At 36.1% G+C, this 19,226-nt stretch overlaps 1 protein-coding gene across 1 annotated transcript; it reads right to left on the bottom strand.

Annotated features, from left to right (window-relative positions):
- Nucleotides 1-7,553: 7,553 nt before the first annotated feature.
- Nucleotides 7,554-15,924, bottom strand: LOC104220358 (putative GEM-like protein 3). The gene is made up of 4 exons (XM_009771205.2): nucleotides 15,492-15,924; nucleotides 14,621-14,722; nucleotides 10,892-11,163; nucleotides 7,554-8,046 (listed from the first exon to the last, which is right to left on the bottom strand). Exons 1-4 carry the CDS (start codon nucleotides 15,811-15,813, stop codon nucleotides 7,864-7,866), a joined length of 879 nt encoding a protein of 292 aa, XP_009769507.1. The 5' UTR covers nucleotides 15,814-15,924; the 3' UTR covers nucleotides 7,554-7,863.
- Between the last annotated feature and the right edge of the window lie 3,302 nt (nucleotides 15,925-19,226).

Here is a 19,226-nt window from a genome sequence, read left to right on the forward strand (position 1 = left end):
TTGCTTATTTACTCAGATGCAGCCAAAAATGTAGATTGCAATTGCTACTTCGCTATTTGCTTATCCTTTGGCTCCTTCGATGTTGAAGGTGTCAATGCCGGTGCCACATCGTGCACCGCGAACATCTCTCTTGTTTCATGATGTTCCCCGTATACCATTTTTATCCCGTCCTTTGTTGGAAACTTCATCATTTGATGAAGGGTTGATGGTACTGCTCTCATGCAGTGTATCCATGGCCTTCCGAGCAAGGCATTGTATCCCATGTCTCCTTCGATGACATGAAACTTGACATTTTGGGTTGTGCCGACCACGTTGACCGGGAGGGTGATTTCCCTTTTTGTTGTCTCGCTCGCCATGTTGAATTTGTTGAGGACTCGAGAAGTGTGCACGATCTGGTTGAGCAGTCCGAGCTGCTCTACCACCCTCGACCTGATAATATTGGCCGAGCTACCTTGATCCACAAGTACACATTTAATTTGAAATGTATTCACAAGAAAATAAATTACCAATGCATCGTTATGAGGCTGAGACAGGGTCTCGATGTCCTCTTCGCTGAATGTGAGAGCGTCCTCGGGTACGTAACCTCAAGTTCGCTTTTCCCTGGTGATGGATATTTTTGTTCTTTTGATAATGGGTTCATGTGGGATGTCAATTCCTCCAACGATCATGTGGATGACATGTTGTGGCTTTATTATTTCATTTTTCCTGTTTGTCTCTCTTTCTTGAAATTGATTTTTGGCTCGGTCGCTGAGGAATTCTTGGAGGTGCCCTTTGTTAAGTAGTCGGGCTACTTCTTCTCGGAGCTGTCTACAATCTTCGGTCCTGTGACCGTGTGTGCCGTGAAATTTGCACATCAGGATAGGATTTCTTTGTGACGGGTCTGATAGTATAGGTTTTAGCCACCTAGTGTCTTTAATTTTACCTACAACTGATACGATGTCTGAAACATTGACATTTAAGTGGTACTCAAATAATCGGGGTGCCTCCGTCGGCCCTGTGTATCTGTCGAATTCGGCCCTGCTCACGAGTCCCTGAGGATTCTGACCTCGATCTACCCTTCGATCGTTTCGGGGTATGTTACGCCTTGGGGCGTTTCTTCGATCTTTAGTGTATAGTTGGTACCTTTCCTTGTTTGGCTTTGGCTCCTTTGACATGAGCCTTCTAGGATATACTGAGCCCGAGGGGGCTCCCAGTTAGTCGTCCTCGACCCTAATCTTTGATTGATATCGGTTGTGGACATCCACCCAAGTCATGGGGGGATATTCAACCAAGTTCTGCTTTAGCTACTTCGAAGCTACCGAGCTTTGTTCATTCAAACCTTGGGTGAAGACCTGCACCGCCTAGTCATTAGAGACTGGTGGTAACTTCATTCACTCCATTTGAAAGCGAGATACAAACTCCCGCAACATCTCGTTTTCTCTCTATTTGATTTTGAAGACGTCAGACTTCCTTGTAGTGACCTTGATGGCACTAACATGTGCCTTTATAAAAGAATCTGCCAGCATGGTGAATGAGTCTATCAAATTCGGGGATAGGTTGTGATACCACATCATGGCCCCTTTTGAAAGTGTTCCCCCGAATTTCTTCAACAGGACGGATTCAATTTCGTCGTCCTTCAGGTCATTTCCCTTTACAGCGCAAGTCTAAGCAGTGACGTACTTGTTGGGATCCAAGGTTCCATTGTACTTCGGGAGATCGAAAATTCTGAATTTCTTCGGAATAGGCTTTGGAGCCACACTTGATAGGAATGACTTTTGTACGAATTTCTTTGAATCAACACCCTTCAGTATCAGGGGTGCGCCTGGGATCTTATCGACCCTTGAATTGTAGGTCTCCACCTTCTTATCATTAGCTTCTATCTTCTTTTCGCCCGATTCAATCCTCTTTGTGAGGTCCTCGAGCATCTTCATAATACTGGGGTGGGCTGCTGACCCATTGTTGCTCGATCTTTCCAGTACCTGTTCGGCTCGATGAGCCATTTCTGGTGCTGCTGTGCTTGGAGTTTTTTGGTGGCTTTGTAGTTGAGCAATAGCCAGCTGTTGTGCCTACAACATCTCAAAAATGATGTGAATGCTAACCTCTTGTTCCTCCCGAGCTGGGGTTTTTTGAGCTTCTTATTGGTTTTCTTGGCGTACACTCCCGTTAGTGTGAGAGATTATATTAACATGTTGGGCATTGCGTGAGACCACATTCACGTGGATTGGCTCTGGTGCATCCTCAGGGTTTCGTAGTGGTACACCGACGCTTGGAACAACTACATCATTCTCTTCATGGTCCTCGGGACCGTTGTTTTCATGTGCATTTATTGAGTTAGACATTTTGACGTGAAATCAAAGATTCTTGGGCAAGAAAAAGTGTGAAGAATAACTTGTGTTTTCAATAAACCAACACGAAAACAATCACTATTATTTTTAGCCCCATGGTGGGCGCTAAACTGTTTACCTTGAAAATGGTAATTACAATTAGATTTGATTTTGTGGTTCTAAAATACGTGATTTATTTTTATGCTAGTTGTTAGGTAATAGATGCTAGGTGTGAGCTAGGAAAGTAAAGTAAGAGTAAAGGAAAGTATGATTATTCAAACCAGACGGCCGCGAATCGGGGCCTCGACCTGGCTTATTCTGGCCTCGAGGTCGAGCTAGAGTGGTTGACTGGGGCTGACCGAAGAAGGTCTAATAGTTTCAAGGGCCTCAATAATGGCTCTTTATGATCAATGATGAGTAATAAATGAAGAACAATCAATGAAACACAATAAATGTAAGCAATAAATCAAAGGAAAGACAATGGAGAGTGTTTAAGTTAGAGAGCCGAGAATGTTTTTGTTCTTGTATTGAATATCATGTATGCAAGAAATAACAAGGGTCCCCTTTATATAGGAGGGGAAATCCCAATATAGTACATATGCATGTATTACAAAGATTTGCAGCTGGTACAACCAATTAACATCACGGTACGGACTTGTACTATCCTTGTAGACCTGGTCAATCACAATCACGTGCCTTGGGGAATTTTTTGCTTATCCATAATAGCCGCCGATCTGCACTGGCCTGAGGTCGAGCATAGGGAACTCTCGGGGTCGAACCTCGAGCTATGCCCCGGGCCTTATGAAGACGGGCTATGAAATGTTATAACGATTGTAAAATCGGACTCTCCGATTTTAGCCGCATACAGATGGTATTTAGTGGGTTCTAGAACTCTTTCTAATCACAGGAGAAGGATGAGTTTGAGGTTCTGACTCATGTATTTGGAAGGTTGGCTGAACAGGATCAGGTGGTGCAGAATAATCAGGAACATGTGAATCAGTTGGAATAGTGGTATTTGGAGAAGAAGATCCAAATGGACTTGAACTAGACAAATAAGAATGTGCATCAAAGGAGGACATGGGAAAAGAAGAAGTTGGAGTAGAAGAAGAAGGAGTAGAGTGCACCAATTGATAGGGGAACACATATTCATGAAAAATGACATTTCTGGAGTGCAAACTGACTTAGTATTTAAGTTGAAGAGTTTGTAACCCTTTTTAGCATAGGAGTAGCCAATGGAAACACAAGGGGAAGCTTGGTTGAAACTTGTCCCTATGACATTTAGGCACGGTTGCATAACATAGATAGCCAAAAGGTTTTTGGGTGAGAGTATGAAGGTGGACTGCTATAAAAAAGTTCAAATGGTGTCTTATTGTGCAAAACTGAAGAGGGATACAACATGGGTCTGTCTCTCATATTGTACCAAATTAATGGATGGCGAGAACAAGTGTCTGTTATATGGATATATTTATCAATTAACATGGCTAATGACATACATTTTTATTTTAATTTTTACCTATTAAAGTTAAATTGTTTGGCTTAAAGTAAGTGTTTGACTCGAAAGATATCGAAACCTTTTTGAACAAATCAATCGAAATTGAAGAGGTAAATCTTAGCTAAGTATAATAATCTCTAGATTGGAAGAGAGATACGGGGAAGATGGGTAATCAGATTTCTTTATCGATCTGAATCAGTAAAATCCTTTCAAGAACACTTCTCATTCATAAGTAGAATTATAGCCGATATTCTCAAAAAATCCCCCCTTTACAGAGTTATGATTCGCTATATATATAGGGAGTGAGTCCCCTCTAAGCTGTAAAAGACAGATTATAAAGAATATTCGAAGGAATATTCTTAGTATTCCCTAACGGGCCTATATTATTACAAGGATCGTACAATCTCTTGTTTATCTCAAGGCCGTCCTCTGTAAGGCGTCAGGTTATGGGGAACTCGCCGTTTCATCGTACTCGTCGATGGTCGTGGTTGTTCAAATTTGGACCCATACAGTACGTTTTTAAAATTTTCCTGTGCCATGTAATATAGCTTTGGAAAAATAATATTGTATTGTCGCTCTCAAATAATAGCCGAAAAAATATATTTTTTTCCGTATGTATATATATTATATATGTTATATACAAAAATTATACAAATTTTATATATTCTTTTAACTATCAAAAATAAATAATTTCTGGCGCGAATTGAAAACAATAATACCACCGTAGCTTTTGCACAACAGTGAGGATCACTTAAATACTATTGACAGATACACGACGAGGAAAAGGTTGAGGACCCACTCTAAAGATATTGCGTTGCGTGATTTCATCTTAATTTACATGTAGGGGTGGCACAGATAATAAATACTAACTGGTACTGTAATTTTTATCCCTACTGATACTGTAATTCGATGGCAAAAGTTTACACTCAGGACCCGTTTGACCATATGCTCCCGTTTGGTCATACATTTTGATAACTTTTTTTCAAATCTTTTTTGAAAACATTGTTTGTTCATAGTTTAGTGATCTATTTTTGAAAATTTTCTGAAATTATTTTTCAAGTTCCCAAAATCTAGTTTAGGGTAGTTTTTGGGTGAAACTTTTTCTCCCACTCATAAAACTTCAAATTTTTTTCAAATAAAATGCATGTCCAAACATAATTTCAACTTCCAAAAATTATTTTTCAAAACTACTTCAAAAATTATTTTTTCAAGTTTTAACCAAATCTATGTCCAAATGCTAGCATAGATTTTGCCAAAATAAACTTGGATTTTATTTGGCAAACACATGTTTGGCCATAGATTTTGCCTATATTTTGGCAAAAAAATCTCAAATCCCAAAATCAGCTCAATAGCGTTTTGGGCCAAATCTCTAATAATACACATGTTTTTCCAAAAATTTTAGATTTGAAAAGGTATGTCCAAACACATTTTTATCTTCAAACCAAACTTCACCCAAATCAGATTTTTTCAAAACAAATTTGGGAATCTATGACCAAACGCTAACTTAAATTGACTCTTTGGTATAAATGGGTAAAAAGAGGAAGATATACTGATACTAATATTCTAAATCTAATTAAAATATGTATATTGCACAAGAAACCTAAGTATAATCCCTTTCTGCAGGCATGATGGTAGGACATTATTTTCAAGAGTTAAGTTATATACATTGTACAATAAACTTAAATATAATCCCTTTATGTGTAACTCATCTTTTTTCAGAATTATAAATCCCACATTTTAAAAAAACTTACCTATAAATTTTTGAATGGGAGCGGATAATGTAAAAGTTCCTTATTTGGATGATCGTCCCTCTTTCTTTTTCTTTCTCTAAATTAGAAAGAGTGAGATTTTACCTATTACGGGATGAAAGATAAATAAAGGGATTAAGAGGGCTTTAGGATCAGAGGAGAAGCGATTAGTTGGTGCACTAAATTGATGAAAGAATCAATAGGAAGAAAAACGACTTACTGAATTCAGATCAGACATCACTAATATGAACAAAAAAAGAAAATCTTAAATTGCATTTGAAATCACTTATATTCTCAGTATTTAAACAGACATTAATCTAATATTTAGGGCTTTGACAAAAAGAAAAGTATAATTGGGAGGTGCAATTCTGATGTCATATAATAATATTCTACGAGAAAAACTAATTCATCCATTTTAATTTTATGTGGCATAGTTAGATGGGTACGGAGCTAGGAAGGGAAGAAATACTTTTAAAACTTGTGATTTAGATAAGTTATGTGATTTTTGTCGGTATAAAAACATGTTGTGAATGATACAATAAAAAATTTGAAGTTTAACTATTTAAAATACAAAAAAAAAAAGCACTTCTCTTTTAAACGAACTAATAAAAAAGTAATTATATTAGATAGAGATTTGAACATTAGTTGTTGGGGCCAAGTGAAGGCAGCAAGAACAACTAGTGCTTTATGCTATACATTGGTGAGACTTCATTGAAGTAGAGTTTGGCCCCATTTTGGATGTACTTTGAGTTAAAAGAGAAAAGAATCAAATGAGTGCCAAAAATAGGATGACGGCTATGCACGGATTAGATCGGATTTAGCACATTTCGGATTCGAATTTCGGATTCTAGAAAATGCAATCTAAATCCGATCCGAATTATATCGGATCAGATTTTAAAGTTTGGATCGGATCGAATTTAGGATCGTATTATTATGCCTCAAAGTTGCAAACTAATATGTATATTTTCTTTGTAAAAGAGGCAATACATTAAGAAAAATTCACATTTATGCATTATGAGAATACTATGGTGCCAATATAGCTAAATCCAACAATTGTAAAGGTAATAGCTCGGAGGAAGATGTAAAGGAAGTATTGACTATCTGAAATTAAAGTGCAGTATTTATACATACCATAATAATTTGGGATTTCAGATTGGATTAAAATATACCAATCCGAATCCAATCCGAAATCCGAAATTTTAATAAACACAATCCGAAATCCGATCCAATCCGAAATCCGAAATTGAATGGATCGGTTCGGATTTCGGATATCCGATCCGAATGAACAGCCCTAGGTGACAGTGAGAAATGCTTTCTCATTTAGCATCCAGCTTCCACAAATATGGAAAAGCAACTCTTTGCTGTGCCTTTTAATACTATCCACAAAATACATCCTAGTTGCAAATTCAAATCTTTTTCACAGCACTACTATATTATTTGGTGTTAATTTTGAAAATAGTTACCTCCACTCAATGTTTGCACTAATTCATAATGTACTTAACTATTGGTAACTTATGTCTGATCTAACTTAAATTTGTGACTTCTTAGTTCAAATAGTATTAAATTTGGTGCATAACCTAATAGTGCTACATTTTTCATACCTTTGAGCCTTCACTCAAAAATCTTAGCAGATTGGACAAGTAAAAGAAACCTTTTATATGTCACTCATGTAAAAGAATGAGGATAGATTTGGGCATGTTAAAATCAAGATAGGATCTCACTAGCTCAGCTCCACAATCATTCATTTTATAACCAAAAATGCTATACATACAACTCATGACCAAAAACTACGCCTCAACCACAACAAGTTGAAATCGACTATATGAATTCTCAATAACCATATACTCCATTTAAACTCCTCATGACCAACATTTGACTAATGCATGGGTTGGTGCGTGTGAGAATGAAAATATACAAAATGCAGTGATGATCGATTGTGAATTGAACAAACAGTAAGAAAAAAGAGAAAGGAAGGCAAAAACAAGCTATCATAGCACAGGAAAAAATGTGTGGGAGCTATAAGTGCCTCACATTGTTAGGCATGTTAAACTGCTAATTATGTTCATAAATATTCGCATACAATACTCTCTAGACTAGAGAGAGAAGCAGTTCATTTTAACCTTGTATCTGCCAAAAGAGATAATCCACAAGTGAATACCATGAAATCTGAGTTCACTTCCAAGGATATCAGAAAATTTCATTTAGGCAGACAAGTACTTCTGTTTCTTTCTAATGTTATCTTCAGAATTTTCATCAGTGACGACTACATATAATGAATTATGCCCTCTCAGATAAACCAAATTTAAGATCAAGAACAGACTCACACTAAGTTGCGTGCTTGTAATGCCTCCTGCAGGCAATTCACTGCACCAGTGTAATTTAGAAATCCCATAAACCAAAATTCATGGTTATCGACAGATATAGTCTGGACATATCTTTCGGATGGATTGGTCCTGCTTGATGAAGGATTAATTGCCTTAAGCTGATGCAATGGGATAACTACCTGCAGATTTCATGGTAAAAAGTGAGAAATGTGAGTATAAATAATGATTCGTCAAATGGAAAAAAATTAAGTACAAGAATAATGACAAATGAAACCATACAGACCTATTTACCACATAAACATATACACATACACACACACATATATATACATATATATATATATATATATATGCTCATTATCTAAATGAACTAACAGTTAATGAATAAGACATGAATACTCAAAAGTAACGAGCTTAGATTTCCCAGCAAGTAACATTAAATTGGCAGGTATTGACAAATATCTAAACTAGTGTCGCAAGGAAACATCCAAGGTTCTAAATGATGGTAATACCTGTTGATATCGAACGAGATACAAATGACACTCATGCAAACGAGAAAACGGCCATCGAACATTAAAGGAAACAAGCAGTGAGATAACAGATGTGTTACACTTTGAATGGACTCTGTGATACACAAGTAGAGCTAAAACATTGTTTTCCAGTATAGAAACAGCTTTTGCAAGAGCTAATTATCCCAAATTTTCCACATCTCAACCACTGTAATTGTAGTTTCTCAACCAAAGTTTCTGTCTGCAAGCTGTCTATGGCTATACCTTCACCCCGATCCTTATGATCTAACACTATGTAATGCAATACCTGGGCACTCTCAGGACTATCTAGATACCCTGAAGTGTTTTAAGGAAGTACTATCTTCAGAAAAAACTGCAGTGAAGCAGAAGAAAGTGAATATTTGCTGTGCAAGCATTTCTCCGCTTTAATAGTACGCCTTTGAGGACATTTTCAGTTTTCACTGAACTCAGGGAAAAAGAGGCTACCATGAGGTAGCTCACATTAAAATAACGCGACTAGGTAGCATGTAGATGCAACTATCACAACCACTCGTTCCTACAGTCTATTAATGGATAGCAAGACAGATCCTCCAATCATACATAGACAATCATTTGAGCTTGAAGAGATTTCTTATAAGCAATCAATGAAATATATTTAAGACTTAAGATGGAGAATGCTACATTGTCAAATATAGAATAATGTCTGCTCACTGCATACAAAGTAAAAACTTCGCCAATATCAAAATTTGTTTCAAATTGACATGAGTTGAATTGCTTTGCAAGGTTGGAAGACTTAAAGAATGTGAATTACTAAAAAGTTTATTGATGGAACATGTTGAACTTGTGACTTCAACATACTATTGGGATTACCCAGGGAAAATTCACTTGAGAAATGACAAGTATAAATTTTCATATTATATTATTATTATATATATTTCTTTGTAAGAAAAGAAACAATAGATTGGCACAGTCAATGGAGATGTGCAAATTCACTTTAATATACATGAGTTTTTCTAATAAATCACAGTTCAAAACTGGGTGGATAACGCATCCTCTCCTCCCTCTCCTCTATCCTTTCTTCACTTAAATACTAGGCTTGTCTGTGTCAAGGTTCAAACTCATGACGTGTGCCTAATCCACACATCACTGGTTGCACTTTACCACAGGACCAAAATACCTGGGGGCAAAACAACTGGCTTGACAGAAAAAAAGGATACATATGATAGCAACTGGCACCAAATGCTCTTGAACAATTTTGTGAAGTGTAATATTATTCCTATCTGTTGATTGTTAACCTCAAAGTTTCAATTATCCCCAGTTGCCAGTTCTATTGCCTCTTCGTAAACTTGGCCATGGGAAGAGCATGTGTTATTCACATGATAGAATAAAGGGTGTTTTGATGATTTCCCGTACAAATTAACTATAGAAAAACAGCGTGTAACCCCTTCATGCTGCCACCATCTCATCAATACTGCATCCTCTCCCATTTCTAGCCAAACCTCCTTCCTTCCTCCCTGGCCCCCTCTTCCAAACGCCGTTCCACCTTCTACAAAACCCCTATTGCACCCGCTTTCATCCTCCCAAACTCTCTTTCCCTTTCCAAAACCTAGTGTAGACACAACACACACACGCAAATATGGATATGAAGGTAATATAAGAATCACTAACAATTATTTCCCCTTTTCAACTAGATGACACTAGATTCATTAAAATGAGTAGAATGAACCCTCTAACCCTGTCTGATGGTTCCTGTGGCTTCTGATTTGCATGAAATTATTATTTCCAAGTAAACCTCTCATTCTCAAATCATTTTCACCTAATTAGTTGGACGGAGTGGATGATAATGATTGCGGTGCGGAATAGGAAAAAAGACACACTCTTGAAAATTTGGACCAGAGATGAAGATGATTCATGAACATGTGACACAATATATTTCGAGACCGAAGTGCTGCAGCACAAATGATTGGGAAGTGAAGCTGGGATGTTAAAGTGGATTATAGGGGATCGCTACGCAGGAAAAGCATAGTAACTCTTTTCTGATCCAAAGCTGCAGAAGATAATATTTATGTCAATGCTTGAATCTCGTTTTACCAATCGATAATTGTTACGCACAAAGGCATCCTTCAACTATCTTAAGAATTACTTGAAAATCCATATGACAGGAAAACTTTTAAGGCAGTTACATAAACTGAACATAAACAGCACGTATTTTAGTGTGACACAAACTACAACAAGATGAGATAGGTTAGTTAAATAAATCATGCTTGCTCATCCTGTCATCTAGGAATGGATGACCAGTAATATTAGCATCCACATTTTCCCATAGTTATAGAAAACCTACACCAAGCTGGCATTAAGTGGAGATGTTCTCCAATCTAACAATCACCTATCAAGTTCAGCAGTAATTACAGAAAAGGCAGTATATGTGATAGTCACTAGTGCAGCTCTAGACTGACAAATAATTAATTGAATACATGTATGGGCTTCCAGTACTGAAGGACAAAGTCTAACATACCTTGTAATAGCTCCATTCAGTCTTGTCTTCTGCTTTATAGGAGAGAGGGTTATCACTACAAAATGCAAGCTTAGCTGTGGAGACATATAATACTCCCATAACCGGACCAGCTGATGTGGATAAGTAACATGCAAATGAATTCTGAAGTTGCTCCTCAGGAACAGTCTCAAATGTTTGGCGAAATATCTTGTCATAGCCACCTTCTGCTAGAACCTTTGTTCCCTGAGCAATTCTTCCCAAGGCAGCATCAGCAAGACTAGGGCCTGTTTTCACTATATCAGCCAATAAAAGAAACAAAGTTATTGCATGTGAGCGGGTGGAACAGGAGCTCTTCATCTAATTGTATATGACCTAACGTATTAACAATAAACAAAGCTTGCAAGACAGGAAAGCATTAGAATCTTCAACAGATATAAGCCCCCCCCCCCCCGGGGCCTCTTTCCTCCACCCCTACCCCCAAGAAGAAAAAGTTAAGCTTTACATGCGTATTAAGGAAGTTGTCCCAAGAAAGAAAAACAAGTTGACAGATGCAGCACACAAGGGGAGGATTCCGCACTTCTCAAGCTCACATCATATACATACACAAACTCACAGCAAGAAGGTATTTACAGGATCATATCCTCAACATAAGCTCATAGCAAAGTTGGTGGCAACTCTAGAGAAGTGCCATAAGTTGAGGTATGGCTCTTAGTCGCAAATGACTTATAAAGACATCCACATTGCAAATGTGCTTATTATTACAGACGTCCTAAATATCAATTTAAGCAAAGTGAAATACATTGTTATTATTTTATCTTTTTATAAATTACCTATGAATTCACAGAAACACCATCTCCAGGATGTGAAAAAACTCTGCCTGCATTGTGAGACTGGAGTATTTTTAAGCTTCACATCATGGATACAAATAAGAGAGTTTTGTTAGGTAAAATTTCATTTATGCACGTAATAACCTAACTTTAAATTTAGATGCAAAAATAAGATCTCATCCTAATAGTGTTAACTATTGGAGGGAAAGAGACACGTGCCTTACACATGACCCATTTATTAGTCTATTTAATGGCTCAAAACTCGGTTTTACTTTTTTGAAAAAACACTCATCTTTGACAGCGCCGAAGGGTACAGCCTAGTGGTCAATGAAGTGGGTAGAGAACCATGAGATCTCAAGTTCAAGTCCCGGTGAAGACAAAATAGAGTTACTCAGCGGTACTTGTACGGGTGGGAGATAACAGGTATCCGATGGAATTAATCGAGGTGTGCGCAACTTGGTCCAGACACCACCCTTATTAAAACAAAAAAAAACATAAATTGACATCAAACGTTCAATATGCATACAAATCCTCTAAATATAGTGAGTAGATTTTTATAATATTTATCATAAAGGTCGTTTCTTTTTTCCTTGTGCTTTTTTTGGTAAATAAAGATTTTTTACCAAGTAGAATATGTACAACAAAACAAAATAAAAGGACTACAAAGAAAGGAAACTGAACAACAGTTCCAGTACATCAACTACTCATCCCCTAAGATTAACAACTGGCTACTCAAGGATAGAAATTGTAGTGCTGCAGCTTCCCAGCAACAGTTTCCAGTTTCCTTTTGCTTCTTAAAGCAGGATAAAATTGAAAAAGCCTTTGATTTGAATACTAAAAACTCAAGAAACAGAAAAGGAATCTCATTATTGTAAAATTTTACCATGCTATTTAACGGGTGGATTTCATTGTTTTTCTACTGAATATGATAGCTTTTTGTTTAAGTAGCAAAGAAAAGTTGTACAAAAAAAAAAAGAGATACTTTTTGGTTTTGAATATTTAGTAAGTAAAATTAAAGAACTTTTCATCTAATTGAGATAAAACAACAAATACTTATCGTATATATTTTGTTAAAAATAAAAAATAGTATTTACTATATGAAAAGGATTCGTATGCAAAAACACACCAATGACAAGTTTTATTTACACAAACTACTGATTAATTAGTAAAACCAAGTTTTGAGCCCTTAGAAGGACTAATAAACCCGACATATGCGAGGTAGACAGATTCTTTCCCATTCAAAAGTTAACACCATCAAGATGAAGTCCCACTATTTGCACAAATGTTAAAGTTACATTATTACGTGTACAACTTAAGAAAATAGGACAATAAAAGCACAAACTCTCGAATCTAGGGATCAAAAAAGTATCTTTTCCTAATATTTATCCTTACTTTTATCTTTGTCTCCAACTAAAAGATAAAGTTTCATGAGTCTGTCTGTTCAGCATCTGCTGCTCTATAAATATGGACTTATTTTTTACACACTTGAGTTAGTGAATAACACTTCATGAATTAGTTCTTCTCTATTTCTCCCTATTCTTATCCCTTTCCTCCTTTCTCCCTGGTGCTAGATTGCCAAATTAAAACTTGAACTTTGATGGGTTCCTCAAACTAGTCTTGAACCTTTGACCTAATGGAAGACTTTGAAGCCAATAAGCACCTATTCAACCACCACACCCAAGGAAGACTGGTACCAAATCTAAACTTGAACTTAACATTTAAAGAAGTCATAGCATGACTCTTTTTATCCTTTATTTATAAGATAACCCAAAACATCCTATCCAACAGTCCAACAGTTGCCCGATCCGACTTTTGCTCCCTCATTGACTTGAACCCCCAACTTCACCACACATTCGTAAATCCTTTCCTTTTTTTATTTGTCTATTATTACCTTTAAAAAGTTCACTTACACATGAACATCGGTGCTTAATCATACTTAAATCTTAATTAATGTTACTTTTACCGCGCTGCACTCATGGTCGTCTGCATTTTTCAGAGACAAACTTTCTTATAAAAATCATTAGAGAACCACTGATATTAACTGATTTCTACCTTGGATTCCGAGAAGTACAGATAATATCCAAGTGAGAGTACTAGAAAAGTAGAAATCCATTGTAAGTGAACTCTGGAATCATCAAGTATTAGGAGGATATATGTTAATCAAGTAAAATATACTTGCACTAATAGAAAAGTTCTGCCCCTCTACGACTGCGAAGGTCCCTTTTCATAGGGAAAACCTCCATGACACTGCTTAAAATTTATTAGACTGACACTTTATGTATTTAAAACGTGAGTAAAAGAAGCTCATCTGAAATAAGGCACTAAAAGTCAAAGGACACCACCAAGTCACTAAGACCACTTTCGTTGATCTAGTGACCACTAAGAACTATTAAGAAGTGGGAGGCAAAACTCTCCTATCCCAATAAAATGTTGTATGCTGAAATAAAAAATTCTCTTTCTAAATTCTCTCTCTTGTTTCTTACTTCAATTATGAGAGGTTGATCCTTAATTAAGTGTAAAATATTAAAAATCATAGTAGGCATGAGTACCATGGTTTAAAGATTTTTATTTGGATAAAGGCCAGGCCAAGCTACGCAAATTGTTGGCAAGATGTATCGTGTTAATGCTAGGCCAGGCAAACCTTCTAAGGAAAAATCTTTAGCAATCGGTTCAATCATAATTCGCCTACTTAGTGTCACCACAGTACTACACTCATCTCTGAGTTTATGGAATTAAAGCCATAAATTTCTGAGGGCCAAGATTCTACCCGTAACTTCCAACCGTAGATCCACCCTATGAGCAAGGAGAACCAAATACATCATTGCCGACACCTTTTCTCAAACTAAAACATACAACTCAGAGATGTAACCAGAACATACACACAACTCAAAGATGCCCAAAAAATGGAAGAGGAAAGACTTACAATGTTGCCATGTGTTGCCAGCAAGATCCTCAGCTTTCTTAGTTGCTTCACCAACCTTCTTCCCCCATCTACCAAGCACACCTTTGACACTCTCCATTGTATCTGTTAAGCAAGATGGAGACGTTGCATTATTCTTCTTCTCAACTTGTTTCTTTTTTGAAAAAAATAAATTATTCTGTTCTTTTGTGGGACATTCTATCTTTCAAAAGCTCTCACATCAAACTTTTCCATCCAAATGAACATAATGCAGTTCACGTCAACTTACTTGGTAATTATAGTTAAATTTCTTGATAAACATTAATTGATAATCTGGTAAAAATGCTAACGAACCTGCTGGTAAAAAATCTTTTGTCTCTGTATATAAATTAAATCCTTTCCATCAACATTTCAAAGCGATAGGAATTACAATAACATACCCAGTACACTATGAGCTCTGGGGAGTATAGTGTGTACGCAGACCTTACCCTACCTTGTGAGGATAGAGAGGTTGTTTCCAATAGACCCTCGGCTCAGGACAAAGCGATAGGAATTGAGACTAAAAATTGCTAAAATATATCGCAATTTCAGAAATTGTCAAGTTCACGAATTCTTAATGCATATGCTTTAAAAATGGTAACTTAGTTGCTATCACAACTAAAAATTCATTGATAGAGTAAAAAATCTGACACTATCAGTGTAAGTAACTTAGAACATTTCTATTAGCGGCGGGAATCGAGAGCTAAAAAATTGCCAAAACTGTATCGCAATTTAACAATTGTCAAGTATACGAATTCGTATTGCATATGTTAAACAACAATTCGAGAACTTGGACCGATTCAAAAATTAGATCTCAAGTATACGTATATTCACACGAATAAAGAAAAATACTGACTTTTTATGTTGAAGGAAGATGAATTGTCGGACGGAGCAGGAGAATAAGCCACATAAGGATTCGATCCACGGTCATCGGAAGGCATAGATCTCGGCGCCGGAGATTCCATCACCAATTCCTCGCTCCAGCTCACCGATTTCTTCGACTTATTCAAACCGTTCGCCGATTCGCCATTTTGTTTCTCATCGATAGCGGCAATATTGTCCTGTAGTTGAATTTGCTCTAAATCGGGTCGCGGATCCGGTTTCGGAATTCGATCCGAATCCTGACCCGAGATATTTTTCTGATCCGTCTCTGTCGCTACTCCGTTTGGCTGCTCCATTTAAAAAAGAAGCGGGTCCGTGATGGTGGTGGCGCGTGAAGAGGCGAATGTAGACCTGGGAAATAACGACTTTTGATGTTGAAATGTGTGATCTGAAGAAAATGATTGGAGGTTTTATTAGATCGACGGTATTACCGGTTATAACGGTAACGACCGTACGATGGAGGAGTTAGAGGGTGACCGGCTTTTTGAACGCGGGAAGACGCAATATGGACGGATTTCGTGTTCGCACCTTGAAATTCGCATGCAAAAAAAGAAAAGCTGGGCCACATTAACTTTTGTCCCAGGAATTCTTTTTCTTTTTCTCCTTTTCCTTTGTTTTTAATTTATATATATATATATATATATATATACTTCTTTGCTAAATACATATATTATGGATTTATACGTACAACCCTCTCAGCTTACATAGATTTCCCTTTTATTCATCTTATATACTCCCTCCGTTTCAATTTATGTGGACCTATTTTCTTTTTAGTGCGTGTCAAAAAGAATGATCACTTTCCTTATTTGGAAATAATTTACCTTTACACAAAGATTTATAGCCACACATAATATATGTGCCTCATTTTAAACCACAAGATCAAAAGTCTTCTCTCTTTTCTTAAACTCCGTGCCCAATCAAATGAGTTCACATAAATTGAAACGGAGGGAGTATGTGATAGTAAAAGAACGGGGAGGGGGATCACATAAACCATTCTACTCTTCTTAAACCATGTATAATAATATTATATTTCTTTAAAAAATCACTTAAATATATGTGCATGCACACAAGCTCAAAGACTCTTATGGTACAATGATTAGGTGAACCTTCACAAGTAAAATTAGCAACTCAAATGTCACTCCGATCTTTTTAACACTCAAATGTGAACCTTCAAAGACTTTTCTAACACGATCTTTTTTAGAAAAGTGTTATGGATTTGCGGTAAGAGCCTAAAGTTAAACCCTTTGAATAAATTCTAAATTCACTTTTTTACAGTGGTATCCCACCTTTTGAAATTCTAGATCTACCTCTAAATATAGTGGCCGAGAGGAAGAGAGTGATTTGGAAACAATAAGCTAAGTTGGGCATTTGTTTCGATTGGGAGTTGGGAATATAAACTCGTCCTTGTGAATTTATTTTAGATATAACTTTTCGAAATTTGTTTGTTTTATAGAGTATTTCTTATGAGTAACTTAGTCTCTTTTATCTCTCAAAATCAACCTGTTAGTTTTCATTTCATCTTGTTTCAAAACTCAATTTATAACTAATGATCAATATCTTTCGTTTCCTCCTTATGTTGCGATTTTTTTAAAAAGTAATATTCAGACTCTAAACTAAGGAAAAGTAAGGAAGAATCAGCATTAACTTGTTGGTTAAGCATACCAAATTTGTCAATGGCTCTTTCTTAAGATCAAAATGTGCCTATTAAAAAATACTATATAACATATGGTCAAATACTGGTTCCTACAATTATACTCGGTGAATACTTAGAGGTGCAAGCTATGCTTTTTTCTTCTTTTATTTTCTATATTTAAACAGCAGAGATTATTGAAAATGACATTGTTTTGCGAAATATAAACAATGTTTGGATGAAAATTACTGGCCGTATTAGTTTGACAAGCTAAGTAAAAGCATAAGCTGTCAAACACAGCAAGAAGTCTTTGGTTTAGCATAAAAATCATTGTTTATATATGTGAGAATATTTTAGGAAAATTGATATGTTCATACCACTTTTAACAACTATTGGTAAACTTTTAGTTAATGATTGTCAATGGATAGCCAAATCCTACTTAAAAATAGGATAATTTGAATATCTAAATCCTAATTGCATAGTTGTTCCCTTCCAAAATTCAAAAATATCCTAAAATTTACAAATATTCACCAAATATTTAACTCTATGAGTTCACATAATCTCATGGCAACAAAGGTGGACCCAAGATTTTAACATGATGGGGGCACCGCTGTTTTTCTCAATCAGTGCCCCCTAAGAGTTTTAATGCTCAGCGTGCCAAGTTATTTATATAATCATTTTCAAGGTACACACATATATTAGATTTCTGCCTAAATTTACGGAGTCCGGTGACCCCTTAACACTACACATAGGTCCGTCTATGCATGGCAGTAACATGTATATCCTTGCGCATATCAGTAAATAGTCATGTATATCACTATGTAAAGATAATGCCTACGATATGTGTATATCACGTTGTATATATGATATACTAGTATATATCGTATGCACATTTTCATATCATGAGATACATGGATTTACAATAGGATATACGCTTATATACATGTGAATATATACGAATATCATAGAAATATACACATATATAAAACCTCCATACCCACCGAAATCTGATCAAAACCACACCAAATTTTCTTTAAGTGAGCTCAAATTTTATATTTAGCTTCCCAAAAATATTTTCAAGCTATTGCAACGACACCCATTCGATTTAACATCACATTTGGATTCCAATTTTCAAACCTTCACACTTCAATAGTGGAGTTTTTAAACGTTTCTACCCATTGTGAGCAGTGTTTTTCAAAACAAAATGGATACACTCAACTATGTTACTGTTGGATCAGTCGGCAGTCTGGAACCGGTGGCAGAGCAAAGTAGCATGAAGAGGCAGTTTAACCGAACCCCTTCGTTGAAAAATTACAATGTACAAATAGGATAGAAACAATATTTGTTTGGTTATATATGAGTTATTAAATTCTCTTGACATGAAGAGAAGTTAAAGTATTATAGTGAAGGGATTTCAAAAGTTGCTTTAGGTCATCAGTTTAAATACATCCTAAATTTTTTTTGAATCATGTTATATAATTTTTTGTTTCGCCACTGCTTTAAATGATATAATTGTCTTGTTTAAGTCATGAAACACCATACGATGGAGCAAAAGCAAAGGACATAAAGCTTAATTTCACTAGTTTAGCAAATGTATTTACTACACTCAATTCCATATCATATGGCACCCTTGAAATGCATAGTAATGATTTGAAAATCTTCTTGTGACAAAGGTTTGGAGCACAACTGCACAAACTCAGTGCATCTGCTGATAAGTATTGTGAGAACTGTTTGCAACTAATTTTCAAACATATGAAAAATAAATTACAATCACAAAATAAGAGAAAAATATTTGTACCAGTCAATGGTGGGTACAATTTTATTTCTCACTTGATTCTTCTCTCCTGATTATCTCTGTGATTCGAGGGCTGAAGCAGCATATTTCTCGAATGTAGAATGTGCAAACCTCCTGAGGATATATTTGATCTCCAGTTTCTTGAACTATTTGATTATCAAGAAGTATCCGGTCATATTTTGATCTTTTTGCGGATATCCCAAGAGTTTATGGGATTTTGCTGAGATACCTCTTCAAGGGAATATATATCCCTTTATATATGTGTGAGTTAGGGTTTAGGGTAG

This window comes from Nicotiana sylvestris, chromosome 4 (genome assembly GCF_000393655.2).
Source record: "Nicotiana sylvestris chromosome 4, ASM39365v2, whole genome shotgun sequence".
Lineage (NCBI taxonomy): Eukaryota > Viridiplantae > Streptophyta > Magnoliopsida > Solanales > Solanaceae > Nicotiana > Nicotiana sylvestris.